The sequence below is a fragment of the Oxyura jamaicensis genome, chromosome 2 (genome assembly GCF_011077185.1).
Source record: "Oxyura jamaicensis isolate SHBP4307 breed ruddy duck chromosome 2, BPBGC_Ojam_1.0, whole genome shotgun sequence".
NCBI lineage: Eukaryota > Metazoa > Chordata > Aves > Anseriformes > Anatidae > Oxyura > Oxyura jamaicensis.
The window spans coordinates 126074348-126100444 of NC_048894.1; the positions used below are offsets into that span (position 1 = coordinate 126074348).

A 26097-nucleotide genomic window follows, 5' to 3' on the forward strand; every position below is an offset into this window, starting at 1 on the left:
GAAGTATTTAAAAGACTTTTAATGTATGTTTGAAGAGGTTCAGAGGTTTCTGATTTAAGCTTTAATGTTCCCATATGGTGTAATCTTGCTGCATACATGGATATGTGAGTTATTATATTACTTCTGAACTCTTTTCCCAAGATAGTAGGCTTACATTTGCCCCCAATGTTAACTAATAAAACGTATTTTTAGAATGTCATAATAAAGAATTCACACTTGATTGCAGACTGTTTGCATATGGTTGATGTGATATCCTTAATAAAATAATCATAGGCCTCACTTCCTGCAAGTTTAGGGCTCAAATCCTATGCTCATCCCTTTTGATGTATAAGATTTGTCTATTAAATTGTCTCTTTCAGTGATTTATATTCATTTCCTTGCTTAACATTAGCCAAAATTTCCCATAAAATCAAATGTACTCCTTGTTGGAACGTAGCTTTCAACTTACTGCTCGGTTCGGGTCGCTGCCCGCAGGATTCATCAGGTACACAGAAACTGGCCGTGTGCATGGGTTCCCTGAGCTCACCTGATGCCGTCACCTTCCCTGCCTCCCCGATGGGGAGGGCAAAGCGAAGCAAAAAGCGTTCCTCTGCATGGCCCCGCCAGCTCTCCTCGCTGCCCTGACGCAGCGGGTGGTGCAGGCCTCATCCCTGAGACGTGATCAGCAACTGCACCTCCTGAACCACCTACAGGGTGGGGTGAGATACAGAGCAAGTGTTTTTTGTTTGTTTGCTTGCTTTGGAAGCTGTGGGTTGTTTGTTTGTTTGTTTAAATCAAATGCTTTACAGGACTTCATGTACCCCCCGCACCAGTTCAATTTTTCTTGACATTGTCTAAAAAATATATAAAATTGAGAAGCCTTGTCTCTTGACATTGAAAGGACCCAGCCAGAGGCAAAACCAATTTGTAGTATTCTACATTTTTATTTCTCCTTGCTTTGGCTACAAATGATGTGCATTTAGCAATGGGTTATGTATGCCCATATGGTCTGATTCAAGAGCTGTTTTTTTTTTTTTTTTTTTTTTTTTTTTTTTCTCCCTGAGAGCACGATGCCATTGTTCTTGACATTCACGGTGAAAATACCTGTTCAAGAAAAAATACAAAAACGACGATATTTAAAAACGCCCTGTGACCTTTTAACCTGCTCCTCCATCTTTCGGCGCCTCCCTCGGGCGGGTTTGCGGGCGGCTTCCCCGCAGGCAGGGGCCAGCTGGGGGCGAGCAGCATCCCCGTTACCCCCCCTGCAGCCCCTTCGTTTACTTTCCCCCTTCGTTTAATTTCCCGGAGCAGGCCCCGGCCTCCTGCCCCGCCCGGCGCTGCGCAGCGTGCCGTGCCGTGCCGTGCCGTGCCGTGCCGCGCCACCGCCCGCTCGGCTCCCGGAACGGCGGCCGGGGATGGCGGGGCCCGGCGGGGCGGCTGCGCCGCTGGTGCTGTACCACTGGACGCAGTCCTTCTCCTCGCAGAAGGTGAGGCGAAGCCAGGCGAGGGGGGCTCAAAGCCGCCTCCATTTGCCGAAGCCGCGCGGTGAGGGGGAGGTGGCTGCGGGCGGGCCGGGGCGCGGCGGGCTGAGGGAGGGGCCCTGCAGGGCCCGGCTCTGGGACGGGCTCCTCAGGGCAGCGGTCACGGCACCGAGCTCGTGGAGCTGAAGGAGCGTCTGGACAGCGCTCCCAGACACATGGTCTGGTTTTTGGGTGGTCCAGGAGCTGGACTCCGTGATACCTGTGGGTCCCTTCCAGCTCGGGATATTGCCTGATTCTCTGGCAATGCCTTTTCAGGTGCGCTTGGCAATTGCAGAAAAAGCCCTCAAGTGTGAAGAACACGACGTAAATCTGCCCCTGAGCGAACACAATGAGCCGTGGTTCATGCGTTTAAATTCGTCTGGAGAAGTGCCTGTCCTTATCCACGGGGAAAATATTATTTGTGAGGCCACCCAGATTATCGATTACCTTGAAGCAACATTTATAGATGGTAATCCCAAAGACGTTTTGGTGTGCCATCTTTCCCATGTATTTTGCAGCAGTGTCAGAGTCAGTTCTGTATCACTTCATGTTTGTTTTGTTCATGAGCACAAAATATTTATAATCCCACAGGTAAATGGGCTTTTCTGGTAGCTGGTGATATGGGATAAAAACACCTTCCTTTAAAATGAACAGATCGTGACCTTGTGGTACCTTCACAAGACGCTCCATTTCAAAGAAACGCCTCTGTCATTCTTACCCGTTCTGGTGGCACAGAGACACCGATAAAATGACAGCACAGTGCTGTGCTAATTCTGTACCGAGGCTGCCACTGAAAATAATGTTGCACAGTGCCAGCCATTGTCCAGACAGACCCTGCTTTTCAGCAAGAAAATAATAATAAAAAAAAGAATAATTTATGCTACTGGTTAATTCCAGAAAAATCTTTTGGGGAAAAAAAAAAAAAAAAAGTAGGGAGAAAATACTTGCAAGTGATTGCTGTTGAAACTCTTTATGTCTGTATTGCTGAAAAATAAGCTGCCTCAATTTTTAAGGAAATGCAGACCTGTATTATTTTAGGTGTGAAGAGGTGGCATTTTGTGTTTCAGGGGTTTTGGTTTCTGAGGAGTGAAGAAAATTTTGCTGTTAGGCCAACATGATATGCATTTTATACTGACGTTTTGGTCAAATGAAGAGACAGGGCCTGGGTAGATTGAGGGTAGAGTAAAACTCAGTGGTGTGTGGGAATACTTACTATGAAGTTTTGAGTGGGATTCCTGTACCTCAGTTTTTACAGGATTACAGCTGTCGTAATGTTTCAGGTGTAGTACCTTATCAGAACCTGCGTTGTGAGAGGGCTGAAGGGTTGTGTGCCACGATCCCCCAACCCTACAAGTACAACATACACGCTGAATTCTCTGGTTTGAAGGCCTCTTAATACATGCTTACATGGGTTGCTGCATAGGAATGGAATTATTCAAATGGTTAAAATAAAGCATTACATATATACGTTTTGCTGAGCCCTGATAACACTATTGAATGACATTGGGGAAGAGAGAAGCTCTCGATGGCTGTGTCATTTGTGCTAGTAGAAATAACTGAGGTCATGTTGGAAGTACAACTTTTGATCAGTTGCATGATTCTTTTCTAACTTTTATTTTGTATCTGTGTTGCAGAGGAAGTGCCAAGATTAATGCCAGAAGAAGGGAGCATGTATTATCCAAGGGTGCAACACTACAGAGAGCTTTTAGACTCCTTGCCTATGGACGCCTACACACATGGCTGCATCCTCCACCCCGAGTTAACAGTGGACTCCATGATTCCAGCCTATGCTACAAGCAGAATTCGTAGTATGTACTGGTATAGATCTGAATGTGTATCATTTAGTAAGATGTTGGATTACATTCATCTTGTGCCTCTAGTGTGCCTTAAGCAGAATATATTGAGCATGTATCTCTGATTTTAATATTTTGGTCCTGGATGATTTTTGCATATACTTTTTACTGATTTCGTAGTGTTATGATTTGAAAATGGAAAAGAGGAAGTGTCATTTTTGAGGTGTGTGTGGAATTAGTTTTTCTAATGCTGGAAAATATGTTTCTTGTGCATAGCAGAAAATGACAGCTGTGACAGCTGTAAATATTTTAATTTCTGATCTTGTTGTTTATACTTATAAAGAAATTTCCAGGGAACAGCAGTGCAAAGAAGTAGTCTAGGTTCATCTGGCAAATGGAAATTGTTGAAGTACAATTTAAACCAAAGTCTTGGGTGCAAATAACATAGCAGTATAGAACCAGGGTAAAGAATGAAGTGTAGGTCTGATAGAATCAGTGGTAAAATGTCCTTTGACTTCCCTGGAGTCCGTATTTTACCTGGAGGACTTTTTTACACATAGCATTTTCCCATGGAAAAATATGAGCAGAAGCAATAGCTGCAGGTTTTGTAGCCCAGTGTCCTGTATGAGAGAACCTCCTTAAATGAACTCCTGATTCAAATCCACTAGTTTTCAGAAATATTTAGTTTTTAAAAAAGTTCAGTGGTACTCAGGAGAAAAAACCTTGGCAAATAATCTTTCAGTTCTCATAGATTTTTTTTTTTCTGAGTTTGGACACCAGAACTGGACTTCAGATTGTTTTCCCTTTGGTATCAATTTGGAGATAATATTTAATTCTTTATTCTTGTTTATATTACAGAATTATATGGGTAATCCCTGTTCAGCTGATGATAAATGATGACCTAGCTTTTCAGAACTGCTTGCAGACTTGCAGCTCTCTCTACAAGAAACATAACCTGTACCTTTTCTGGACTGCATCTTTTGCTTCAAATTATATTTTGTATTGGATTGTATTGAAGCAGGTATTGGTTTCTTAGGCCCAAGTTATCACCCAGTCCAACTACTGGCTATCACCTCATGTTTTTTCTTAAGTTATGTCCCTGAACATCTTAATACTGTGGCAAACTTTAATTAACACTTTTATGTTTCCTCCTAAGTATTAAGAAAGGAAATGAATACAGACGAGGAATTTAATCCTGAGAACTCCACTGGATGATGATTCCCTCTTTGCAGTTATGTTTTGAGATCTGATTTTTTTTTGTCAGTCAATGGTCAGTTATATATCATGTTCATTTTTTGTATTGTATTCTAGAATGCTCCACAGAACAAAGTCAAATACTGCAGAGACTTTTAAATATAATATAACCAAATTTATAACATCACAGAAGATGCTGTGTGAGCTTTAGAAACTCTATTTCCAACAAACTTTTATCCTCCTCCATAAAATTTTCAGCTCCTGTCAGCCACCCCATTATTTTGTCAGAAGTAAAGTCACACGATTATTTCTCCTTATAGTTACATGAGTTATCCTTTATAAAATATTAGCATGGTATTAGTTTCTTTTTTGTCTGCTGGAAACTTCTTGAGCATTTCAAAAGTCAGCGTTGTTGTTCCAATTATCTATGGCTATTTAAAAGTAAAATTTGTATAGAAAGTATCTGTTTTGGTCTTGAATAGGTAATTTCAATAAGCATAGTTAGTCTTCTTTTTTTACTGAAGTAATGTGAATTATCAGTGTACTTCTTCCCCCCACCCCAAATGTGGATGATAGATGTTTACTGAGCAATTCTGATTTACTCATAGGCATTATTGGTAGTTTTTCTGTTTTCACATGGCAATAGTTAGTGCCGTCTTTACAGTTCATTTTCCAACGTTGACTTTTGTTCTGTTGACCGTATGTGTTTTCCCCTCTTGCTTCTAGTTGGTTTTAACTGTTGTCAGTTCACAGGCACGTATACGCACACATTTATGTTGGTAGAGATAAAATTACCGCTTGTCTAAATTGGGAAGTTTTCATATCTTTTTATGTTTAAAGCAGAGCCTGCTTTTTTCATTTCAGGCATTGTTTGAACAGCACATAGATGTTCCTAAACAATTCCATTGTTCAGTCTCATTGCTTGTTCAAACTTTTCCCAGATGGTTTTCAGCTTTGAAAAGCTGATGTTTTTCATAGTGCTAGATATAATAACCCATCAGCCAGTTATGTATTGTTTATGCATACCAAACTCAATTAAGTAATTAATTGCATATAGAAGGTTTTAGTTGTGTGATTAAATTCTTCAACTTCTTCATATACTATGTTGAAAGATGGCTTTCACAGTCACATCAGGCTGAAACAAAGAATGTATAAAACAGTGAGTTCATTATTCTGTAGCAAGTTTTTATCAGTACAATTTAAAAGACTTAATTGGAATTAATTACCATGTACAAGTAAGAGGTGGTTCACGCCCTATAATTATTCTCTTCTCAGTTTATTACTAGAAATATTTATTTTTAGGAGATAACTTCTTATGCAGTATCTTTCGATGCCCTAGGCTTGCAAGTATGTCATTTTCAAGCAAAGCCCTATATTCAGGAGAGAAAAGGCTATACATGTGTAACAGAAATTAATAAAATTATCTGAATTTTTAACACCTTTATTTCTTTAAGCCATGTAACAAACATTTTTCTAGTGCATCCATATACTCCATAATAAATGTTTCCAAAATCTATGGATATAGATTCACATATTAATTGACTGAAAACATATTAGTTCTATCTTCAATAGCATTTAGGCTTTTGTTGTGGAGTTGTGCACATGACCTGCAATGGCATTATTGAAAATCTCACTATGGGCCCGTCTGCATATTTACAGCATGAAAAGTATGTTGGGAACCCAGGAATTGAGGCACAAAAAAAATCAGGGACATGGGGTATTTGTAGTAGAATTTCAGGGATTTAACATAGTTGTTAGCAGCAAAATTATTTTATCTGAATAAGATAAAAATAATAACAGGAACTCCCTCATTGCCTGACAGATCACCACATTATACAGCTTATTGCAGACTGATGAGCAGAAGGTTTGGTGGGGTCAACTTAGGCAGCAGTTAAGTTTTCCAAACAACGATATTTCTGAATTCCAGCTTGGCAAGGGTGCTTCATTGAAGTACTACTTCCCATTTCTTTGATGTGATATTTTTACACAAAGTATTGATTATTTTCTGGGGATTGAAGTATGGGTATTTGGATATCTAATGTCATTCCTTTGTCTTTTGTATCAGGCCAAATAAGTAACACAGAATCAGAGTTGAAGAAACTTGCGGAAGAAAATCCAGACCTTCAAGATGCCTATATAGCAAAACAGAAGCGCCTTAAAGTAAGAAAACTCCTTGTGTTCCACCCCTTTATTACCAGGTTGTTAGTGTGAGACTTTTGCTGTCACGTTACAAACATTTGTTTCACCTGTCATTACCAGTATAGTCACTCAGTGATTTAACCCTGCAAGGTGTGAAGCACTCTATCCCCCAAATCAGCTACACGCTTCAAGTGTGTGCTGAATTTTTGTACTGGTCCCACAGACTTCAGAGGTAAGTACACAACAGTGGTGGTGTTGGGTTGTTGAGTGCCCTGCAGGTTGAGGCAGACATCAATATCTGACATCTCTAATGTTTTTTTTTTTTTTTTTTTTTGGTGTTATTTGAATTGTTATGAGTATCCAAATGGCATCCAGCTGACTATGTTGAGAAAATCACATTTTATGACTAAGTACTGTCATATCTAAGTAGAAGTTTCTCTTACGAAAGTATAAACTCTATACAGTGATTAAAACACTAACCTATATATATGTTTAGTCTAAACTGCTGGATCATGATAATATAAAATACCTAAAGAAAATACTGGATGAACTGGAGAAAGTTTTGGATCAGGTTGAGACTGAACTGCAGCGGCGAAATGAGGAAACACCAGGTAAGGAATTATTCTTGCTAAATCGTCTTGATCCTTATGTTTGGCAAGACTGAGTAAACCAACTGACAGCACCATTACAGCACTATCATTAGTGCATCCAAATAGGTACTTTAAGCATGCACTGATCAAGGTTCACTGAACAGATCAATACTAATTTTAAATACTCGTTCAGTTTACTGCTGCTGTTAGTGAGTGGAAGTCTTAGTGCTTGGTCAGATTTTCAGCAGTGTATAATTGGCTGCACATTTTTTGCAGCCATTTGTAAACAAGACAAGAAAAACTCTAGCTACAAATGTTATTCTTGATGTTGTAGTTGTAGGATTGAGTTCACTACTATAATGTTTGTGACCTTAATGTTAAACACAAATAATTTAAAATTAAGACCTTTTTTAAATACTGTACATACTTGGGGTGCTGGAATTTGTGGCATGTGCAGAATTAGTAATCTGTGTAAGCACTCTGATTGTTGGAGCAACCCCACACTGTCTTGAAAAGCAGTGGTGCTTACCTGCCATCCACCTAAATACAAGTTGAATTTTGTTTCAATTGGATTAGTTATCTTCTTATTGAGAGTTTAGTACAGTTCCCAGTGGAGCCAGTAGGAATCCTTCCTCTGGCTTCACTGGGAGCTGAATGAAGCAGCAGTCAATATCAACTGCATCTGCTCAGATCAATAACGGTGCATTTGGCTCTATAAATAGCTGCTGTAATAGTTATTGGTTACTATTAAAACAGTAGATTTGAAACAGCAATTGAAAATCGAGGATAAATTTTCTACTGACTCAACAGTTAAAGAGGCGTGGAAAGTGGTTTAGCTCACACAGGATAGTAGTATTTTGTTTGGCAAACAGTTTGTCACCATTCCCAGCAGCCCCTTGCTTTTTCTGTTAAATAAACTTTCCAATGAGTCAGCTGGTATGGTAGTGATAAGTTTGTGAAAACTGACAAGCTCACAGGATTTATTAAAACGTACAACTATTAAATACCTATTTGAATTTTGTCTGAGGTATTGACATTTTGGGGGGTTGAGAACAGTGCTTCTGTCAGCTGAAGACCAATCTCTGCATGTCTGCTGCTTTTACTGCTGAGATCCTTCATTCACTTATCGCTGCTGCTACTGCAGACCTCTTTCTTTCACATAGCTTACCTTCTGTGGTCTTCCTTCCTATCACCTTAATGCACTGGGTTAATCCCAAATTATCCTTTTAGCAAAATAGGACACACTCTCTCTTTCTTCCAGACCTACATAGCTGGTTGAAATGGATAGATAGCAATGGCGTGCTCTACTGAGGTGTGCTTTCCTCAGGTGCCAAATGGGTTGACAGGGATATTGCAGAGTTCCTCTGCTTCTGCAGAGGTGCAGGTGAACATTCATGCCAGTGGCTCTGTATCCCTGCAGCATGGGAAAAACTGCAAAATGTTGCAAATGAGGAGGGAATTACATAGTTCCATTTGAGATCTAAGCTAGAGCAGAGTGCTCACACTGGCAGCTATGCTAGATACCTAACTTCATATCCTAGGTTTCAAAAGCTCCCTGTACAGTCAGTACAAATAAGCCCCTTCAGATTGGGGTTCATCTCACTGAAATTAGAGGTGTGATGCTGCCTAGCAGTGCGTGCTCTGAGTCATCTCAGGAAGATTAGCCTCTTTCCTTTGACTAGAGAGGGAGCCTGAGGTCTCCAGCTGTGCTCCTGAGTAATGGTGGACAGTGTGAACATCCATCAGTTCTCAAACATCTCAGTGTAGACAACAAGGTTTTGGGTCAAGAAAGGCACAAAGGAAGGACAGGTAGCACAAACTATTTTCTTGCTGAGCTGATGTGTTTGGTGCAGATCAGTCACCAGACTCATTTCTTCTTGACTTGAAAGTCTGTAGCAAATTAGAAGCTCTTGAGTGAATACCATAGAGTTGAGTTACACGGACAAGATGATAAATTCTGAAGGCAAATGGTAGCTCTTGAGCAAAAGCTAACCCGCCTTCCTCCTTTTCCACTCCTGCTTCATTTAATCCAGATTTGAGAAATGCACTTGAGGAAAATAAGTGTTTGATACAGGGTTTAATTTAAGAACCTGAAATGTGGCTCTTTTTTCCTTTACAAATTTAGGCCAGGCTGCTGAACCTTTATGTTACTGCATAAACAGTGGAGAGAGGGTGTGAACAATGGGAAGAAGATTGGTAAAATGTTAAATTATTAACGTCATAGCTTAGCTGAAGTATTGGTGTTGTTTATTAACATCTTGAAATAACACTAAACTACATCTTGGCCCATGCAGGCTTCTATGTGTGTTTGTATGCCATCAGCTACTAATTCTGTATGTTTTATCATCTGATTAGAAGATGGAAGTCAGCCTTGGCTCTGTGGTGAATTCTTCAGTTTGGCAGATGTGTCACTTGCTGTCACATTACATCGGCTGAAGTTTCTGGGTTTAGCAAGAAGAAACTGGGGAAATGGAAAACGGCCCAACTTGGAAGCCTATTACGAGCGCGTTGTGAAGAGAAAAGCATTTTACAAAGTTTTAGGACACGTCAACAATATATTAATCTCAGCAGTTCTGCCAACTGCGTTTCGAGTGGCCAAGAAAAGAGCACCCAGAGTTCTTGGCACCACCCTGCTGGTCGGCACGCTGGCGGGAATGGCTTATTTTGCTTTCGTGTGTCTTCGGAAGAGATTTGCCAACATGATGTTGTCAATTAGAACCAGACAAAATTATTTTTAGACCTGTTTGTCCCTGGTGGTGAGTGGAGGTCATCTCTACCTCTGCCCCACTAGGAGACTATCCCCAGTAAAATACAAGCATATAAGAAAGGCTATATCTGTGAATTAGAACATTGTCACACAGTAATCATCTCCTGCTGTTGTATAATTGGATTGGCATTGCTAAGATATTTGCAGAAAATGTATGTTGGGGGGTGACAACAAAGGCAAGAAGATACTTTATTTTTAGATGAGGAGGTATAAGGGCTCCGATGGTGTTTTGTTGAAGTGGTTATTGTTTCAATCTTCTTTACTCAATAGCTGACCTAATTACAATGTTTTATTTAATAGGTATGCAGCAATGTGACAGCTTTTCACTGTGGGTGAAATGCATTACTGTGCAGAAACAAGCACTGAAATACTGAAAACAGCACTTAGCTTAAATGCTCGGAGTAGGATTTGAGTGGAACACAGGCTCAGTGCCTTCAAAGCTAAGTGTCTCTGTACTGATGAATGTCTTGGTTGGACCTTTAGGAATGTGTTACAAAGCAACCTTGTAGAGCCACTTTTTTCATAGCATGTTCATGCAGTAGTGTAGGAAGAGACCTGAAACGCATATAAATGTGAATAATTTGTGGGCCACACAGGTGAAATTCTGTAGAGGCACCAGCAGTCAGCAGATTCCGGACTTCCATTGGTACACAGATGGGTGAGAAAAACCTGATGCTTGTCTTTTAAATGTCTTTTGGGTAGCTTTTGGCCCAGCCAGATAGTCAGCTCAGCTACCAGCCCTGGCTTAGTCATATCAGTGCACATTTCCTACTTTCTTTCCTGTCTGCTCCTTCTCTCTTCTGCTCTTCTGGTGGCTTGATACTGTCTTCTGTGTCCCATGTACCTCTTGATTCCACTCTGAGCACTGGCTGTTTTTTGCACACCACGTAGCTATGTTACTAATTGCATGTGCCTCTATGAAACGTTTGCTCACAACGTGCCACAGCCAACAAGATAATGTATGCACAACAACGCCTTTTGTAGAAGTAATTTAAAATAGTTAACTATATTTAAGCCTGGTTGGGTAGCCTAGATTTAAAGGGAAACAGTAATTTAGCAATCAGTTTACTTAGGGAGAGGTGTCATATTGGTGATAAATGAAAATATAGGTCACCCCCTATAATTACTTTTGAGCACTGAGAAGACCCTCACTCAGGTTTGCTGGGGAGAGCAGAGAAGTTTCTGTCTTGCCAGTTTTAACTCTCTTGCCAATATCAAAGTGGATAAAATTATTGAATACTCCCACTTAGTATTTTGTAAGTTCTCTAACAAAATAAGACCTAAATCTCATAGATCCTTTCCATTAATGAGAAAATCTTACCTGGAAGCATTTTTTTAAATCAAAAAGTCAGTTTTATATAACTCTATTTCATTTGTTTTCAATGATTTGATGATTTTAATCTGCTCTATTAGAAAAACTTTGTGTAAGTTTAATCCAACAATACTCTGATATTCTGGCAGCTTTAACTGAATTTGTTTGTTTGCAGTTCATCTGCTTTTAGGTGTAACCAACAAATTACACTAAGTTAATAAACACAGAGTGAGCCCTGTAACGTAAAACTTCCTCAGCATGTCTTTCTGACAGGTCATCTGTAAAATACAATCCAATCAAGTCACAGTGAAATTCGTTATGTATGACAGCTCTCTGGCGGATAAATTTACATTTCACTTCTTCCTCCCCCCCCCCCCTTTTTTAATGTGTTAATTGTAGATCAGAACACACATATTTCCAGAAGATGCACTAGTTCAGTTTACACTACCAGCCCCATGCCCTGTGATACTGGCTATTAATGAAGTTGTGTAGTTTTACTTCCCCCCCAAACCCCAGTCGTCTGTGTACTTCAGCTAGCACTCATTGCTTGCAGGATCTGCAGATATTATTGGGAAGGACTGAATTGACCACCAGGTGTCAGTGGTCCTCTAGGGCTACACTGTGGCATGCCTCAGATGTGCAGATCACAGATGTTTTCACGAGCAAAATCTCATTTCAGTGTAAAATGGATGATGTGAGCAGCCTCATCAAAATAGCAGTGTCTCAAGAGCGTAGAAACAACTGCTTCGGTCTGCTGCAGGCTAGTTTGTTAATATCCATAATTTACACTTGTGAGTAGTTTCTACACTGGATAAATAGGATTGTCCAACAGAGGGCACAGTTTATGTGATAAGTCACTTTAAAACGAATGTCACTGAGTTACAATTAAACTTCTTGTCTGCAAGAAAGAGTGTGGATAAAACTTACTGAGAAAAGTTTGGGTTCCCAGTTTTAATAAAGTTCTGTTCTATTCGATAGGCTGCTTATTTTCACTGCCCTGAAGTACTATGGGAAGCAACATTGGTTTCTGTACAGGTGGCAGCAAAAGGCTTATCCACGATTAAATTTGTTGAAATAGGATGAAATTTAGAAGCACATATGCTATGTATGACTCTTTGTGCGGAGTACCTTTTGTGTGGTGCTTATAAATTTTCTTTTCAGTCTGTCTGATTTTCTTTGCTCTAGTATCTCTGGATGTTACTTATATTGGATACAACAAACTATCTTCTGGTTTTCATTTGCTATTTGTTCTTGTATCATGCATCAGATACATTTCATGTCATATCTTTGTATGTGGGACCAGCAAAATAAATATAGATTCTACAACTACTTTCTAGACTGGTTTATGTCTTCTTTTTTTCAGTAAAACAGAGCACATCTGAGGATCACACAATATTTCTGTAAGGAGTCTGATGCTGTCCAAGGAATGAAGCCTCTGATATTTCAGTTTAAAAGGTGTTCAACAGATTGACTTGCATGTATCTGGAAACAACAGTTAGAACACTAGTTTTCTTTGGTTATCTTTCTGACCTGTATATGCGTGAAGCTCAACAGAGGCTAGTTAATAATGTTAAAAAACTATTTATTTAAAGGAGGTCAAGTGGTTTTTGTGTTTTCAATTAATCCATGTTAAAAAAAAAAGTAAAATAAAATCTTTCTGAGTGTGATCCTGATTCTTGGCATATATTGTTGAGTTGCAGAAGCTGGGGGCTCCATTCTGTGAGGTATTGTGACAAACACATAAGCTGTGTCTACATCAATGTTGTTAATGAGACCAACCAGTGTGCCCCAGCTAGTGGTAGTCTGGCCATAAGTTTTTGTTTTGCACTGTAGTAATCTGCATTGGATCATCTTTCTTGTTAAGCAGAGGAATAAATAACAGAACTTACTTGTGGCCTTCTTTCTTTCAGTATTTAGAAAGTCAGCAGAGTTCCTAGGATCAGAATGCTGACAGGGCTTGAGTTTCAGGAGATTGTGACAGGTATGTTCTCTGGACCAACTCTGAGGTGGCCTTGATGTTAGCATTAATCAGAAACCCTTGCTGAGAAGAGCTTCTGTCAAAACGGACAAGAAATGAGTGGATGGGATGTTAAGTAGGAAGAATATAAATACCTTGTCCAGGTTCACAATCATATATCCACTGTTGCATATCATATTTTTAAAGGCATTTATTAGTTGACTTAAGTCTTAATTTTCAGAGCAAGGAGCTACTAAAACTTAAAGAGCAGACTGGTATGCCTTGTCTAATTCATGATGATTAGAAATGGCAGGAGACAAAGTAGGTGAAACATAGTGGATCTAGCTAACTAGAGAACACTGCTCTGCAATAAGGCATATGATTGATTATTTTTTACTGAGGCCGCCTTAATAAATTTGCCTCTTTGTTTAGTTCATGTTAGACAAAGAGGTCTGCAGCTACATTTAGGCAATTTACAAGATGAGTTGAGGAAGTCAAATGTAGGTAGAAAAATCCCAAAGTATATTTTTTCTTCGTTCCTTTCTTTAAAAGGAAGTTTTTAGGCTTGGTGCAATACCAAGTCAGAAAGTCAGGCACGCAAAACTCAGGAAATTCCAGAAGCCAGAGTTCTTACAATACTATTAACTCACTCATACAGTACTTCAGTAGCATTTTGATTTCTAAATTACAATTGTGGTGCTTTATTCAATGTGCTGTTAAAAATGTTGCACCATTAAATAGTTAAGCTGTGGATAAGCTTGATGTTGGGGGAAGAATCTGTTGGAATTTGCAGACTTGAATTCTAGCTATTTTCATTTTAGCATTACATCAGCATTAATTTTACTACAGTTTAAAAAGCAGATAATTTTATATATGTGTATTGTGTAAACTAACACAGAGAGAATAATTCCATATTAATCTACTTCAGATTCTTTATATATATTCTGTATAATATCCCTTTTTATCCATTTCATGGTTATTCTGCTAAAATCAGCTAATGGACCGTTACATATATTACTATATTTATTTATGAAATCCAGTTCTAAAGTTAAAATGAAAATATAACTGAGTTTTTTCAAATTAACAAAATGATAATCATCCTTTCTTGGTCCAAACTCTGCTTTATTGTGCAATTTTTGAAATGCTTATAGGATTGAAAACACTGTCTAAATCCCTCTGTGAAAGCAGATGCAGTCCCCACCAGCAGCCTGGAAAGGATTAAAGGAGATGTTCTTTGCATGCCTATCTATGACTAAAGAAGCAGCTTCTCTAAAGGAAATTGCTTTTCAGGCAGAGCTGGGACCATGCAGAGAGGGAACCAGTCAGACTGTTGGTGTCACTGGAATAGTTCTGTGTGGGTGTGTGTTCCCCTTCACTCTGTTTCTACATAAGACATCATCAGCTGCTGTCTGTCGCTTTATAGCAGGATACAATACCATTGCTAACACTGTGGATATAGAGGCATGAGAACACACACATTTGGTGCTGTGTTGTTTAATATGCATCATTAGTTGATCATTCAAGTCAGAAGCTGAATGCTACTGTTTTTAGACTGGACAAAAAGATCTGTCTGTTGAGAAACAGTTGCTATCCAGAAAATTGCTCATTTAGGACTTTATTCATAATGGTTACCTAACTTCAAGCATTTTAGCAGGTAGTATCAGTGTGCAACAGAAAATACGTCATTCATGGGGCTAGACCAGGTGTGAGAAAACCACTGCTTCTGTCACCTGGTTGCTGAGGCATTTACCTCACAGAAAGTGAAATCCTTCTCCCCAAATGAATGTGAAGTTGGTAAATGTCAGAAATAGAGAGAAAAGCTCCCCCTGTGTAGATACGTGTCCTGTTCAGTAGGCTGCAGAGTCAGACTCCCTCTTCTGCGTGCTTTATGAGTACAAAATATGTCTGGCGTTGGAGGAGTCAGAACCAATTCCTTTGATTAAGCATGGTTTGAACAAGTGGAAGGCTGAGACTGCAGTCATTCAGCTATGCTACAGAGAGCAAGGATTGCCGCGCAGCCTTCTCTGGCAGCTGTATTTAAAAATGGAGTTAGCAAATGCTGACTTCATGGAAATAATATTTTTAGGTGCATGACATGGGTACAGTAAAGAGGAAAGAATTCAGGTTCTGAGGGACAAATGAACTGAAGCAGTAGGTGTCCAGCACCAGAGAGGCTCCATCATCTTTTCTTCTTGCTTAGCTGTGGGTGGCTGTCCTGTGGTGGACGAAGGTTCCTGGATTGCCACTTTGTGGGATGTATTTGTTATCTCTCACTTGAACTGAAACCAGTGGAGGGAAAGGCTGTGAAGAAGTATGTCTCTTGACTGTGTAGTGAAGCCTGCTCCCTAATACAGATATTTAAGTTGGACTGCTGTTCAGAAATGTGCTATGAAAGCATCTGCTTTGAGCTGCATAACTCTCCTCAGACACCTTATCATAAGCCTGACACCAAACTAGAGGTCTGGATTGCACCCCAGAGCCAGAGGCAGTAGAAGGACTTATTGCTTAGTTTGTTGATTCCTTTAATAGGAATAGTTCCAGAGACTAGAACTCACAGGCAGTCTGTGCTAGTTTAGGCCAGATGCCCTTTGTCCAAATCTGGTGCATTAATGAGTTGTGGACTCTTCCATTGTGCTAAGTCTTAGACTGCTCTAAAACACAGAGGCAGAAGCCATTAAAAGTTAAGGAGGAAACAAAATTGGCCAGTGTTGCAGTAATGGAGGTATCGAGATTGCAGTTTCTAATAGAGCCACAGTCAGAGCTGGTATGAGTCATTATTACAAAAAAATCAGTGCTGCAGCTACTTACATCAGACCTGAATTTGATTTTAAAGTCATTATGCCATGAATCATGTTTTAAGTGTTTGCCTTGAAAAGTTTTGTTTTAATCAACCTGTTCCAGTGTTGATGGAAGCTTCACAATATCTTTCAGAAACAAAGAATACATGCAGAGCTTAAGTTTTTAAAAGCTGTTTAAGCTTCTAAGATGGGCAGCACATAGTGAATCAAAAATTTTGGAATATGGAGTTATTTTTGGAATAAAGAACTATTTTAAAACAAGTCCAAGAATGTATGTTTAGGACTGACTCCAGAGCAGCATCATATTTTTTTTTTTATTCTTTGGATTTGAAAGAGAACCAAAAAGCTATAGCTTTTTTCTATTTTGTGTAAATATTTTTTCTATTGTTGTGTAAATTGTGACTGTGATATAAGGAAACTTAAGCAAACAAAAAGACAAAATATTTCTCATATATATATGTATATAAAAGTTAAAAGATAACTGTGCTTAGTTAATTTTCTTAATGTTAGCATACTGGATAAATGTTCTACCCATTCTTGTGCATTCTAAGAAATTCTCAGGATTCTTTTGCACAAAGGGAAAGATGAAATTCTTCCCTAAATGGCTGGCAGAACAGCAACACTGGCAATGTCAGCTGAGACTGCAGTTGTCCATCTGTAGCAGCCCATGGAGGTGGAAGTCCAGCAGTAACTGCATGAAATTCATTGCAATCCCCCAGCCTTGTGTGAAATGCGGGAGGAGAAGCAAACCAAACTTCTAACCCAACACGAGTGGCAATGCTTAAACTCAGAAATCCCTCAAAGTGTTTGGACAGCTAGGTGCCTAACATGTTCAAGCATATTCATATCTTGTTCTTAAAGACACTGAAGGAAAAAAAAGGACACATAAGGCTAAGTTATTTGTGCTTGACATTCACAAGACAGCCCAAAGACAGCCTCTTCAGAGCAGGGGCAATAAAGACAAGGTACCAGTCAGATCAACCATGAAATTTCTTTGATACATCTTGAAGTAAAGAGGCAGATATCTGGAGATATCTTTTCTCCTCAGACCAACTGCCTTGAAGAAAGACTGGAAAATTTTCTCGGTCTTCCAAACTGAAAAACATGTTTTGGTAAATACAGAAGATTATGTTGCATAAAGGAGATACCAAGAGAGCTTTCTGTGCAGCAAGGACCATAAAGAGGCAGAACTCTTACCTCAGCAAGAATTAGAGCTGAAATGCAGGCTTTAGCTTAATGCTTCAGGCTGATGCTTCAGCACCTTCATGTTATGGGAGAGAAAATGAACCAGGAAAATAACTATGGAGACTCTGAAACAGGACCTGAAAAAAGCTAAGTTCTATTAGCAGACCGATTACCCTAAGGTTTATGATTTCTCATTGTCTTTGATTTTGAATAAAGAATACACACCTGATGATAGAAAGCTATGCTGCAGTGCATGTAATACTGTATTGTGGAGAAGATATAATCACAGGATGGATGTAGTCTTTTGATGAGCAGGTAGAGAAGAGACTGTGCTTATTGTGTGTGAGAGCATAACCAAACACCGTTTTGTTGGGGGTTCTTTCTGCTGGGAAACAAGTATTATTTTTACATGGTTCATTGACTCATTCATTATTGATTCTGTTTAAGGAGATACTCTGTATTTCAGCCACAGTTTAGAACATGAATCCAGGACAGTAGTAAGTAACTTCCCTGCTTACGTCCATTAATGATTTATTAGGTATTAATAAACATTATGTTTTTGTTTAATTTATGTATTATAATTAATCTCTCCACAAGACCTTGCCTCAAAAGCGGTTCTGCTACACTGCAGTCCTTCATCTTTGTTTGAGCAGGAGTGGTTCTAATCTGGGTTGTTTGCCCTGTAACCTGCAGTTCCCGAGGCTTCTGCTGGCTGTGGGCACTTTTTGTAATGTTGTGTCTTGTTGACATGTAACCACAGAATTGAATTTTGGAATAGGAGGCTAACATTGTTACTGTGTCACAATTATATGGTGTACTTCAACAGTACTGGCCATTTGGCAGTCTAAAGGTGCTTAACAAAACTAAATGAGACATAGTCATTAACACTAATACTGTAAGAATACAGTAGGATTGAGTTAAATACTTGTGTCACAAATGAGAAAAAACAGAAATAGAATGCTTCCTTATTTTAACAGTTTTACCAGAGCTGGTGGAGTCTTAGCTTTGACTATGGAAATAGGAAAATTGTAGGGGTAGTGGTGATGGTGTCCCTTTCAAAAAAAGAATAAAGGGCAAAACCTTAGGCAGACTTATATTTTTTTATATATTTTTTTATTTTATTTTATTTTTTTTCCATGAGATAATGGCCTATTTTATTGTTGCCTATTATATCACTGCTGCCATTTGTATTTACGGTGCTTTGTGTAAGGACATTGGAGTTGCACAGGCTGACTCTGGCTAGCAAAATGGTTTAATTTAATTGCTTGCTGAGCTTAAAAAAAGTAGGGAATTTATCAAGTTTTATATGCCCTAATGCAAAGTTCTTGGTAATAATAGCTGCCTGGCATTAGCTGTAATTGATATGACAGATACTTCTGGTATTTCCTAGCTTTCCATGAGGAAAATACATACATATTTCTAACTTTACATTTCATCAACACTCAAATTCTATCACAGATAAATATAAGAAAGTTTTTTGCAGTAATCTGCAAAGGACAATACCAATTCTCCAGACCTTAAATAACAGAGATCCATTTACTATGGTGAATACTTCATCTCTAACACAATGCTCTTTGCATGACTGCATGTGAGAATGTATCAGTCCAATTATCAAAGCTACTGGGAATTTAAAGCTCTCACCTAACTCAGTAAGACTGTGGGCAGTTAGGACCTCTGAGGTCAGGCCCACAGTTAATGTCCATATATAATATATAATTTCCATATATAATGCAGTTCATGTGGGAGTAATGTACAAAGGTAAGGTTTAGGAACAGGTCATTTTCACATAATAGAATTCCTTAAACCACTTGCATATAATGGGCATGTCTCGTAGAGCATGGTGTGAGAGTGATCAGTCTGATAGATTGGTAATTCATCCAAAAGCAAAAGTTTAATTTTACAAAAGCTTGTTGAAAGGTTTGTTTGTTTGTTTGTTTGTTTGTTTGTTTGTTTGTTTTTTTTTCTATAGTTACACTAACATTTTCTGAGTTTTATTATTTGAGTCTCATATTCAGACTATCTAAAACTTAGATCAGACCAGTTAATTCACTGGCTACCAATTGTAAATTTCTCATTCACTGAACTTACTCTGGAAGTGGCCTGACTAGGTTCAATGTGACTTCTGAAAAAGTGTTCAAAATAATAAGCAGTGGTTCTTCAATCTGGCTCCCACTGTTTCAGTGCTTCCCCAACGTCACCAGATGGAAAGTTCAATAGAAGTGCAAGTGCTTATTTGTGTAGTTTTTATATTAAAATTTTTCACTTCTGTGCTTGCAATGAAATGTTGAACATGGGACAGATTTAAAAATGGAGCTAATTAGCTGTTTGAGAACATTTATTTCTTCATTCCTTAAGCTGGAGAAAAGTCCATTAAACATCTACATGTATTATTTTAGCAACTGTCTTATTCTTAACTGTACTACATGGAAGACAGCTAGATTTCAGGTGAGTGCATGTGGAATTTTCCTTTCTAGCCTAGCCATGCCAAATGTTTATGGGGTTTACACTTGGAAGTTTTGCTGATGAAGTGTATCCATTGTGCTTTACCAAAAGGAGCTCAGTAGAAGTACATGGTTTACAGTCAGGAGTGTTTGGGTAAGTTTTTGGGCATTTGCATAATTTTCTCAAGTGGTGATGACTCCACACTGTCTGCTCAAGTAGCTTTAAGAAAACACTAGATAATTTTCCAAATGGTAGTACCTCTGTTGGACTGTGAAACTTGCTGCAGTGTTTAAAACAGAGTTTTTGTACGATAGGTTATTTTTTCCCCTTGGTCTCTGGAGTCTGACTGATACAGTGTGTGTAAGGAAGATGAGGTATGATTTCTGAAAAACTTTTCCAGGCCTGTATCAGAAGTAGCCCAACAAAGAATGATGAATTAATATATACTTCTGCTCTGTATTTCAGCTAACACTAAGTTTTGATAACTTTTGACATAGTTAACTAGAGGAAGAGATACTTTATTCTATGAATTGGGCCAATATTCTTAGGTTATTAACACTGGTCATGATTTGGCCTAATTTGGATAGTGCCATGTGTTTTGAGGATAATAGAGAACTTTAAATCTCCCTAAAAACCTCTTGGTACATTTTCTTTCTTCTTCCGCATTGTAATAGTTGATATCCTTATAACTGCTTAAGAACTTCTTAAGACTGCTTAAGAAATCATCATCTCTCCTGAACTCCTCTTGTTCCTACATTAAATTCTAGGTAAAGTATAACATTAACTATAAAAGTACTGAAATGTGTTTCCTTAAATTCACATCTTTGTGTTTTTCTTCCTTTTTTTTTCTTAAGAAACATGAACCTTCATTGTTACTGTTTAGTCTTACTGAAATTACTAATGCACACTCACAGTCTGGTGGTTGGTTATAAACAAGTGTAGGAGAGCATCCTATTAGGTGTTTACTTCAATTTCAGGAATAAAAAAGTACACACTAAGAACTTGCATAAATTTGTCCCGCTATGCTGCTTTTAGAGATATCTGAGGAGTATCGTCTAAACTTTTTGCCACAGCTGATTTGAAAAAAGCCTAATAATTTTAATACTCTGGATTCGGAGGTCTAAAAAGAGAGCTCAGTTTCAGGGCATTGCTTCCCCTGCTTATCGTTATTACAAGAACTTCAACAAGTCTATTTCCTTTCTTCATCTGAAACAAAGTGCAAAGTGGAGAGAATGAAGAGCAGGTTTATCACAAAAAACAATGCAACCATTTTGTCAAGTACTTTTTGTGCTTTTCCTCTTCCTTATTTTGCATTTCATGTCTGCCCTGAAATGTCTGTTTTTTACAAGTCTTTGAACCAGTGCTTGTAAGCTATCAATTTTTGAGGCCATCCCCTCATTTGGGTGCAGAGATCAAAGATCAAAGATCAAAGGGCTGGAACATAGAGCCTCCTTGTTAATACTTAAAATAGTTCTGGCCCTTTTCACAGCATCAGGCTTTAAATTGTAAACTACCATGAAAAACACCAAAATCATGTCTCCTCCTCCCACAAGACACCTCTTCTGTTTGTCAAACTTTTCTGTCAGGTTGTGTCTTAAAATAAGTTTGACTTCTTGCTCCTTATCATCTATTGCAAAGCATCTACTGCAGAATCTCACTTCTTCAATTATTAAAATTTGTAACCTAAGCTTATTTCCAGCTTTCATAGCTTAGTCATACCCCATTGTTCTTGTACTAGTAGTGTTGTTACAGCTTAAGCAAATTTTCTTTCTTCCTGGTATATGCTTTCATAATGTATCTATGTACAATAACCAGTCTATGAAAATAGAAGAGCAAAATATTAAAACTATTAAACTACCTTATTTTATGGGAGAAAATAAAATTTCCACAGGGTGCTTTTCCCAAAAGTTAAGATTATAAGCAAATATCTATACTTGGAGCCCATAACTTTTGAAGTATGTTTACTAACTTAAAGTCTATTACACAGAAAGACACAAGTGAGAACAGTGTTCAGCACAAATCCAGCATTTTCAGCAACATGGTAATAAAGTTAAAATGTTTGAAAATAAATACAATATTAATAATAATAATAAAAAATAAATAAAACCAACCCACAAAACCTTTAAACCCCCTTTTGGAAAATTAGTTCACTCCAAATGAGTTCTGTTAGTACTGATAAATAAATAGTGATTTCATGATGCCATTTATTTACTGCCATTTAGATTTTATCTTGGATCAAAATATGTAAACAAATGCACAACTCCAACAGTTTTGGAATTAAATACAGAACTGGTATTAAAATTATAATTCCAGTTCATACAAAGCGCAATCTAGCCAGAAACTTAAATTAAGGTTGAATCACAAGCCATCTGTATTGCTATAAACACCCTTGCTGCATGCAGAAATCTCTAGTCACAAAAGAATACTCCTTGTTCAATGCTGAGTTTTGTAAGAAAAACACATTTATTCATCCCATTTATTTTATATTGTTTTAATTATCTCAACAATATGATCATTCAGAGAAAGGCATTCTTGACCATGAAGAAAACAGTGATGAATGATTAAGATAAAAATTGTCATTTCAGAGTCTACTTTAGAAAGCTTCCCTCTTGCCAAGGAATTGACATCATAGGTGACACTGGCAGCTTCATACTATCATGAATCATCTGTGACAGAAGAGTTTCCATCCTAGTTTGAGAATAAATACTAATAATATGTAATTAATTACTAGGTTTCTATTTTCCAGATTATTAAAAAACATTAACAATTCCTCATAGCAACACTCTTCTCATTTTTCATGCAGAGAAAAGAACAGGCTGACTAGGTACTTCACATTTACTTGGCCAACTGTGTCATCTGCTCCACTCAGGGCACAGTTACTTGACTTCCCCCCTCCTAAAGTCCCAAGTGCTGTCATCTGCAAAAGTAAGTTCAGCTGCCTCCCATCCCTTCCCGTCCTCTTCTGTGGTCACTGGATGTCAGGTATGGCCACTGAACCTGCCCCAGCTGCTCAGGAGACTTTGAACACAGGCTATCGGGAACCTCTTCAAAAACAGAGCAGAAGCTGGGCAACCATGGGAGTACTGGGAGCACTGGCTTGTGAGTCCTCCCCACCTCACAAGCCTTTGCTTCATCCCTCAAGGGTACAGAGGGTCTTGGACATCAAGACGACCACCTCCCAGAAGGAAGGGATAGGTCATTGCCTTCACAGAACCACAGGTTGGAAGGGACCCCTGGAGGCCATCTGATCCAACCCCCCACTCAAGCAGAGCCACCTTGAGCCAGTGGCACAGGACCATGTCCAAACAGCTTTTGAATATCTCCAAGGAGGGAGACCACAACCTCTCTGAGCCTGTGCTCAGGTACCCTCACAGTAGAGAACTTCCAGTTCTTTTCATGGCCAGTTTGAACAGGCTCTGACCGGCCAGAGGACCTGGCCTGAGCCAAGGTGTTGGGCAGCTGGAAGAGCCCAAGGGGTCCTCAGCAGGTGCATTAATGAAACTGGCAGCCATAATGGCAGGGTGGGAGTGAGAACTATGTGCATACATACATACCTGAGGGACTGCAGCCATGGGCCACCTGTGACCCACCAGTAAAGAATCACCACCCATGATCTCTCTGCCTTTTCTGTTCCTCTTCCATAATACCATGAAGGATCTCCTCTGTTTTTCTGTGTCAGCCTTCTTTCTGTTTCTTCCATTTCATTTTTCATCCATGAGAATTTATGTTGCATAGTAAGAGAAGCAGAAGCATTTATGGCCTTTGAGTGGATGAGGGATGGAGAAGCATCAGTTTTCTGCTCTTTCTTTTTCTCATCCCAGTCTCTGTTGCCCATCTGTTTTGTGTGCTGACACAGGACAGTGGAACTAGCCACAGTGCAAAAGGTTAAGTTGCTCAGTTCAATGGAGAGTACTATTTAGGCCAATGCAGCCATTCAAGCAAGCAAGCAAAAGCACGAAAGGTTGGTGCCTATGCCTGTGACTTTGGTCACGTTTGAGTTTACTGCATTGAAAAAATTTATAGGTCAGACTCACTGGAACAGAGCTGGCTGGCAAAGAGTTGGTGATCAGAAAAATATCAATATTAAGTGTATTAGATATTAAGCAGTGCTGCTCCATTTCTTTTGCTGTACTTTTTCTCCTTTGCTTGTACAGAGGAAAAATGTTTTTCCCTAAAAATATTTTTAGACAGACAAATATGCACAGCATAGCTTCATTTCTGAAATAAATGAATGTTTGCACTGATCTCTTTCATGCTTCTGTCTCTAATTTTATTCTTTATTGTGCTAACTCTTCTTCAAATTTCCGTTCTCATTCTCTTCTTTTGCAGCTCTGACAACTGGGCTTTTCTCCAGGCCTCCACCCATCTTTATACATTTCCTTCTTTTCTTCACCAGCGCTTTGCTTCACACTGGATTTCTCTCCTGTCTTGTGTGGTTTCTCTCCCTACATTCCCATTTTTTTTTTTCACTTTTACCATGAAATTCCCTCCCTCCCTCGATTTCTTTCTTCCGCCTCCCTCTCTCTAATAGCATTCTCTGAAATATTATTTATTTCTGGTGGTTTCTGGTGATCATTTCTCAAGCTATCATTTGCCTCCTTATCTCTTCAACCTGTTGAAGACCTTTCAACCTTCTTTCTTTTCTGCTATACATTATTTTATTTCATTTTTGATTTTCAGAACTGTAATCATATATACAATCTTTCTCTTCAGGAGGAAAAATAATATTTCATTTTATTAAAATATAACTAAACATATATATACTTATTAAATATTAAATATTATACATATAACGCTAAATCTTGTGACCTGATTGTTGTCTTTATTTCCATTGTACACCATTTAAATATGTAAAGGATGAGAGTCAGGAGGATGTAGCCAGTCTCTTCTCAGTGACATCCAATGATAGGACAAGGGGCAATGGGTGCAAGCTGGAACATAGGAAGTTCTGCTTAAATATGAGACAAAACTTTTTTTATGGTGAGGGTGACAGAACACTGGAACAGGCTGCCCGGGGGGGTTATGTAGTCTCCTTCTCTGGAGACATTCAAAACCTGTCTGAATGCAATCCTGTGTGATGTGATCTAGGTGTTCCTGCTCTGGAAGGGGGATTGGACTAGATGATCTTTCAAGGTCCCTTCCAATCCCTAACATTCTGTGATTCTGTGATTTATTACAGCATATTGTTCATCTTTCTCTGCATTTCAGTAAACTGCTGATGCTTTTCACTATCCATAAAAACTTTCCTGACAACACCCAAATCTTCTTTTGCTTGTGAGAAATGTTTTGCTTTGGACCTTCCAAAACAAGGCTGAAGGCATTTTGGTGGTGCAGACCATATGGCAAAATTGGTGAGTATTGCATCAAAAACTTTCCAACAGTTGCATTATTGACTTAGAGTTGAACTGGGAAATAACTTCTCCAAAGGTACAGGATGATCCTGCCATTTAACCCCCACCCACTCCAACCCCCTTCAAAAAAACATGCTGTTTATAGTTATCCTGGAAGACCACTAATGTTTTGTCAATTGAAATGATGTTAAAAGAGATAAATTGCATATTAAAAGTTATTTTTCATTGACCAACGAAACTCTGGGTCATACTACTTCTGCTGTTTGACATTTAAGTAGAAGGGAAAGTCCAAAATTGAAACAAGCCAAATGGATTCTGTCTCAGTCCTGTAACTTCAGAGCCCTCATAAAGTAGCTGTATGATAAATCTAATCTAATGTAAAGGTGGACCATCAGGGAAGCCCTTGGGAGTTTAAAATGTAAATATTTTTATTAAATGGTTTATACCTTATGTCCATTTATGTACTACACACAGTGAAGATTTGACTTCTAAAATTCTGGTGGATATAAAAACAGTTATGATCTATTACTTCTTGAGAAGATTATAAATGCCAGGGTGAGGTTGGGTGTTGCAATTGTAAATTAAACATGAAAGTTACCTGAGAGTGTTTGCAACCTGTACCCAACGCTCCGCTATGAGACTTGTGTCTCACCCTGATCCCCGAGTGCCAGAATACCATCAGCCCCTGGGATATGGAGCTACATCCCTCGGTCCTCCCACCGCAGTGTAGAGGATTAGTTCTAGTTCTGCTGTACCACAAGCACCATCTTTACTGAGGAAGAAAGGTCTGCCCTCTCACAGAACAAGTATAAATTTAAAAGCAGGTGTTGAAAAGTGTTGGAGCTGCAAAATTGCTGGAAGTAAAAATAAGAAAATGCAACTTTCCACTGTGCTCTTTCAAAACTGCATATGACAATAGCAATTATAGACAACTCCATAGTGTAAAGAAAATATAAATCTGGAATTTCAGATTATATTCCTCTGCATTTAAATAACCTCAGCTGTGCTTATCATCACTTCAAGCTAATTCAGTTGAATGAACTGTAAACTAAATAGATGCTTGTCCTTAA

At 38.7% G+C, this 26097-nt stretch overlaps 1 protein-coding gene and 2 long non-coding RNA genes across 3 annotated transcripts in view; 2 read left to right on the plus strand and 1 right to left on the minus strand.

Annotated features, from left to right (window-relative positions):
* LOC118161317 overlaps nt 1–12950 on the plus strand; it is a 28113-nt gene extending 15163 nt beyond the window's left edge. The window contains exon 3 of the long non-coding RNA XR_004747941.1: nt 11958–12950. This is a non-coding gene — a long non-coding RNA (uncharacterized LOC118161317). The remainder of the gene's footprint in view (nt 1–11957) is intronic.
* GDAP1 (ganglioside induced differentiation associated protein 1) lies at nt 1300–12624 on the plus strand. The gene is made up of 6 exons (XM_035316543.1): nt 1300–1466; nt 1776–1968; nt 3134–3307; nt 6552–6646; nt 7122–7236; nt 9571–12624. Exons 1-6 carry the CDS (start codon nt 1395–1397, stop codon nt 9951–9953), a joined length of 1032 nt encoding a protein of 343 aa, XP_035172434.1. The 5' UTR covers nt 1300–1394; the 3' UTR covers nt 9954–12624.
* LOC118161319 lies at nt 3925–19226 on the minus strand. The gene is made up of 3 exons (XR_004747943.1): nt 19214–19226; nt 4789–4796; nt 3925–4055 (listed from the first exon to the last, which is right to left on the minus strand). It is a non-coding gene; the product is annotated as an uncharacterized LOC118161319 (long non-coding RNA).
* Between the last annotated feature and the right edge of the window lie 6871 nt (nt 19227–26097).